Below are 5,554 nucleotides of genomic sequence, written 5' to 3'. Positions count from 1 at the left end.
TACGTAGCAATCCGGGGATTTCCTACGTTCAGGCTGGGGCCTAGAACTCCACATGTTCATCTTGTTGGAATGAAGCCGTCATAAGCTACTTCTAGTTCAAAGGGTGCAGTAACTGGACGTAGGAAAATGATGGGGCGCTTCTCGCAACAACAACAACAAGTTGGGGTTAGGCTTCGGTACGAGCGAAGCATCTCAAAGGTACAAAGGCTTGAAAACGGATCTCGGCATGCGCTAATAGGTCATTGCCCCCTCCGTTTTCCATTGATGCCAATAACCCGGTAGCAACACTGTATTCGCCCGGGATTGTGAGTGTCACACGCCGCAGTCCACCGATAAGAGCCCCTCCCAAGACCGACGGAGATCGAGTTGTACATGGTAGATCGATTTGCGGCTTAAGATCGTGTAACCTTGTTCTGTTTGACAGGCATCGGCGGGGCTCGTCTATAACGCAGTTGAGCCATCGCAAGAGAGCAACAGCAGCATGTGCCCCAACGGATGGTGTCGAGTGGCGCCAAGCGAAGGCAGCTCGCTCCGGCCGGCAGAAGGCGCCAAAAATGCAGAAAAGATATCACATTGCCGGTTTAAAATGGCGTATTCTGCTACAGGCCATGGATGCGCTCAGGGCGGTTCCCAGCGCAATAGTGCTCCTCCGTCAAGCCCAAAATGGCATGGTGGAGGGGAGGGCGGCCGGGACGCGGGATGGCACAAGCAAAAGGGCAACCCCCTTCGGGGCATTCGCAAGCAAAGGTCCCTTTCAAGGGTGATGTCACGCTCCTTTGGGAGGTCCGAAGACTTTCGGACTGTTCAGCCCTGCTCTGGAGAGATCTGAGAGCAAGGGGCCGCTCGTAAAGGTGTGCGATCCCTCGCATCTCATAACTTGAAGGTCTCGGGTATCGAAGAGCCGACAGCCGGGGGAGTATTGGGGGAACTCTTGGGATGACCCGAACCAAGCGCGACTCGAGGAACGACGAGGGGTCAGCAAGCCATGACTAGTCACGCTAGTGTACTCTATAAAGCTAGCCTGTTTAATTCCCCGACAGGAACATTTGGAAAGCCGAAAAAACGACGTGTCATATTTTGGGCGACTTCACCGTCTAAATATGTGACATCGGCCGGGGGTGGCGTTGAGGGGGCGCTTCGGCAGTGAAGAGCGGCCCAGTCAGGGTCTCGGCACGGTCCCAGCCGCTCGGAACGGTTTGCTTCGTGATCCTCGGACGGGGAAAATCATCGGGCGATCCACGGCAGATGGGCGGCAGCATGTTGACAGTCCGGTCCTGATCGTGAAACCAAAGTGTTTGGCCACAGTCTGAGATGTCGTGAACGCACAGTTGGCGATGCGGACGGGATGCTGGAACGAGTCCACGAACCGATGGCCTGGCGTTCCCAAGGCGATACGAAGGTACCAACCATACAACTCTAAAATGCAATCAGGCCACACAAAGATTTGATTCGCCGTCTTTTGGCCGCGACTGGGGCTTGTCCCATATCATGACCCAGGTGCCGCAGGATCTCATTTGCTTCAATAGCTAACAGACCATATGTTAGATCCAGGTATAGGAACCGTTCTAGAAGGGACACTTAGGTATGCGTACGAGTCAATCTCATGATATCATTTAGGGTTGCGGGAAACCCAGGAATCGGGTTTCCGGTCGTAATTGAGCATAGAGGCTCAAGTGGCTGATCCGCCTTCGTTGTGAGTACGTTGTTCGTGAGCCGAGTATGGTCATTTGCGTCCCTTTAGAAATGTATATACTAATTAGGTTTGTGTTGAGATTTTATGGACCAGTTCTAACCTGTTGGATTACTCGCCTCGCTTGCATTGCTACGGTTAAGCTATCTAGGCGATCGTCTAGCCCTGCAATTTTCTGCTGCATCTGCTGTATCTGCTGCTGTAGCTCATTGTGGCTCTGCTGCATCTGCGCACTAAGGGCATTGATGGCGTCGACGACGCCCTGTCCCTGTATCGCAGCGGGCATGTTGGCGCAGAGTGCCAGCTCTTGGGAGGACTCCTTTGTATGCGAGGATATCTGGTCTAGCTTCCTTGGAATGTAAAATTCGTGATGATTTATTGTTGATGTATTCGTCGTCTCGAGGAAAGATGGAAATAGCACAAACGCACTTCCGAGCCCGTCTTTCAAGGTGGGGGGTCGAGTGGGATATCCTCAGAGCAGCAGGGTCTCGCACCTAACCTCGCTCTGGCCAAAGAAAGCGGCAGACCAGGTCCTTGGATAACTTACTTTTCTACAAAGTGAAAAAAAGACTGAGAAGAAGAAATAAAAAGGGCGAAAGAAAACAAAAAAGAGTAAATCAAAAAAAGTGAAAAAAAAGACGGAAAAGAGTAAACCAATCAAGATCTGTTAAGATTTCATCGAAGGTAGTTATCTGTTTTGGTCTTGCGCTGTTGGTGCTTGAACGATAATCGTAGGGTGTCTACGAGGGTACTCGTGACGGTGGGGTGGGCAATGTTTAAGAACCACCATCGCGATCAGATCTGGCATCCGTGGAATGTAAAATTCGTGATGATTTATTGTTTGACGTAGTCTCGAGGAAAGATGGAAATGGCCCAAAACGCGCTTCCGAGCGCGTCTTTCAAGGTGGGGTTGAGTGGGGTATCCTCAGGGCGGCGGGGTCTCGAGCGCTGAAAGACAGAGCTATTGACCACCAGCAGGAACTAACTAGGCACTAGCACACCGAGACCGGACGAAACGCGTCCTATCCTCCGATCGCCATCAACCTCGGCGTCACTCCCGGCGATGGAAGCGCCAAACCAACCCAATGGCTTGGGAACATGGCGTCGCTACAAGCTCGGCCAGGCCCAATTCACCAGCTGGCTAAAACAAACCGCCGAGAAGCTCGTCACCCGAAACAAAGACGGCGAAGCGAACACAGGGCCAGCAGCAGCAGCCGACGACGACGCAGCAGACCCAACACCACAGCAATCACGCCGACAAAAGAAGAAAAATACCAAAGACCCCAACTCCGGGGGAGGATTCGGCCTGACCACCTCCCACGGCAAATTCGTCCACTGGAGCCAACTCGAAGTTCTCGCCCAGCGCATCGTCGACCACGCCACGCCCGAAGACATCCCCGACGCAGCCCTCAACATCCTCCGCGACGTAGTCGGGCTGCGCAAGAAGAGCTTCAGCTTCTTCAGCAGCTCAGCCAAGGAGTCACAAGACGAAAAAGTCAAGCAGAGCAACGCCAACCATGCGCACATTATCAGCGTGCTCGAGCGTGTGCTGGCCAAGTTGGAGGCGCTGGCCAAGGCGGGGAGGAGCCGCAAGCGTGCGGAGAAATCGGAGGATAAATCCCAGGTGACGACGGCGGACTTGAGTAATATGTTTGCGTACCTCGAGTTGCAGACAGGCACCACCGATGCGGCGGGCGAGGAGCAGGCTGCTGCTGCTGCTGCTGCTGCTGCTGCTGCTGCTGGGGACGAGTCGGAGGGGGAAGTATCGACACCGGGAGGAGCGGGAGACCGGTCGCACAACAAACAAGGCAGCAAAAAGAAGGGCGGGAAGAAGGGGCAAAAACAGAGAAAACAGACTGCTGAGACGCAGCCGGACACACCGGGCAAGAAGCGGAAAGGAGACACGGCGTGGGTGGACAAATTCCGGTTTGGGCTACCGGGCGAGGACGGCGACGAGGACGAAGACGACGAGTTCGACCTCTACATGATGGTATACTGCTTCTTCGAGGACTTCAACGCCATCCGCAACCACGTGGCCGAGCGGTGGTGCGACTACTGGTACGACCGGTCCGTCCCGCTCGACACGCTGGCGGTGATCACCAACGCGGCGTTCGAGCTCTTCCACCAGCTCGAGTACGATCTCGTGCGGGAGGTGCGGCCGCTCAGCCCGGCGCTGGCGCGGTACGATTTCATGATGAGCATGCTGTTTTATCACTACGGCATTGAACATATCGATTACGACTCGTATGACGAGTTGTCGGAAGCCGAAAAAAACGAGCGCATCTGGCGGGACGAGGCGGATTGGCTGGCGCTGGCGTCGCATTTCACGCTGCAGCAGGCGCTGGAAATGATACCCCCCGGAAAAGTGCCGATGATGCCGCCGTCGCAGCGGTCGCCGACCGTGTACGGGGCCAATTCGGTGGAGGAGTGGAAAAAGTTTGAAGGGCGGGTGACGCACCAGATCATTACCGAGGGGGCGCACTTGAAGGCGCTCAAGATCAACGGGCAGGAACCCCCCGTGCTGCCGACAGAGTCGGTGCTGCTGTTGGACTTTCAGGAGTGCCTGAAGCGGAACAGCTACAACTCGTCTCTCATCTTCTCGCTCCATCTCTGGGTCGACATCCGGAATATCATCGAGACGGATCACGATAAACCATTCGAGGAAATGCAAAAGACAGGGAACAAACTGATGCAAGCGCTGGAAGGGCACAACCCAACCAAGTATGTCAAAGACCCCGACCTCAGGCGGACGTGGCTCGGCCGCACGTGGGAAGCAGAACACTACATGGTGGAGGACTTTTTATTCGACGACAAGAAGGCGCGACTGCGGCAGGTCGGCTTAGACGATGACCCGGAGCCCTTCTTCCTGCTCAAGCACGAGCCGGTATGGGCGGGCCTGCTTGATTTCCGCGCGAGGTTAGTGCATAGCCAGCTGGGACACGAATTTGTCCTGCTAAGTTCTGTTGTGGATGCCGCTGCGGGTCTGTACCACGCCGCTCGCGCAGCCGATCCAACAAACGTCCGGGTATGGACGGAGATGCAGGCTTATGTAGCCACGTTTGCAGACGACAGCGCGTTCAAGGCGTGGTTGGGGCCCGACCGGGGGGCGGGGAGTATAATCCGGGGGTTTGCGCAGGTGTGTACGAAGCCGGGAGAGGGCCGCCACAAAAAGGGCGCCCAGCCAGTGGAACTCGAGAAGTTTGTGTCGGCTGTCGCGGTGCGGGAGAGTCTGTATCAGCGGTATTGCTTTGATGAGAGACGCATCACGTTTGTGGAGTACCTTGGTGGGCTTACCGCGCAGCGATTGCAGATTCGGCGGAGCGAGGAGGAGAAGTTGCTCAAGGCACTTGAATCTATGGATCTAGGCGGGGACGACAGCGGCGACGACAATAACAACGAAAACGAAACCGAAAACGAAAACGGGAACCCCCCGAACGGTAACAGCAAACACCACGCCGACCAAACAGCCCTAGTGAAATACACAGCCAGCAAACAACCCGAGACAGAACAAGACTACCAACGCAAAGCCGACCTCCTGCGGCTCTCGCCAGTCGAGATGCTCCGCGTGCTCGACGAGACGGTGACGTCCCAGGTGGAAGGGCTGCTGACGCTGGATTATTTCGAGCTGTTTGACCGGTCTGTGGCGTTGCTGGAGGCTGTTGCGGATGGGTTTGGGTCGGAGATGGAGGCGGAGCTTGGGCCGAAGGAGGGGGAGTCGGTGAGGTATCTTGAGAAGGTGCCTGTGATATTGGGGAGGAAGTTAAGTGAGGATGGGGATGGTGAGAGGGAGGGTGAGGTTGTGGGGACGTTGGTTGGGTGTGTGAGGGAGTTTCTTGGGTAGTTGTCAGTCAGGCCGAGCCCCCC

The 5,554-nt window shown here is 55.6% G+C and overlaps 1 protein-coding gene across 1 annotated transcript; it reads left to right on the top strand.

Annotated features, from left to right (window-relative positions):
* Positions 1-2,753: 2,753 nt before the first annotated feature.
* C8A04DRAFT_39434 (uncharacterized protein) lies at positions 2,754-5,531 on the top strand (the record flags this gene model as incomplete). The annotated part of the gene is made up of 3 exons (XM_062784587.1): positions 2,754-3,452; positions 3,546-4,739; positions 4,773-5,531. The coding sequence occupies 3 exons, from the start codon at positions 2,754-2,756 to the stop codon at positions 5,529-5,531; spliced, it is 2,652 nt and encodes an 883-aa protein (XP_062634371.1).
* Positions 5,532-5,554: the final 23 nt, after the last annotated feature.

This window comes from Dichotomopilus funicola (assembly GCF_033296635.1).
Source record: "Dichotomopilus funicola strain CBS 141.50 unplaced genomic scaffold C8A04scaffold_66, whole genome shotgun sequence".
Classification (NCBI taxonomy): Eukaryota; Fungi; Ascomycota; class Sordariomycetes; order Sordariales; family Chaetomiaceae; genus Dichotomopilus; species Dichotomopilus funicola.
Note: the sequence above shows the minus strand (reverse complement) of the source record. Positions and strands in the feature narration are given on the sequence as shown.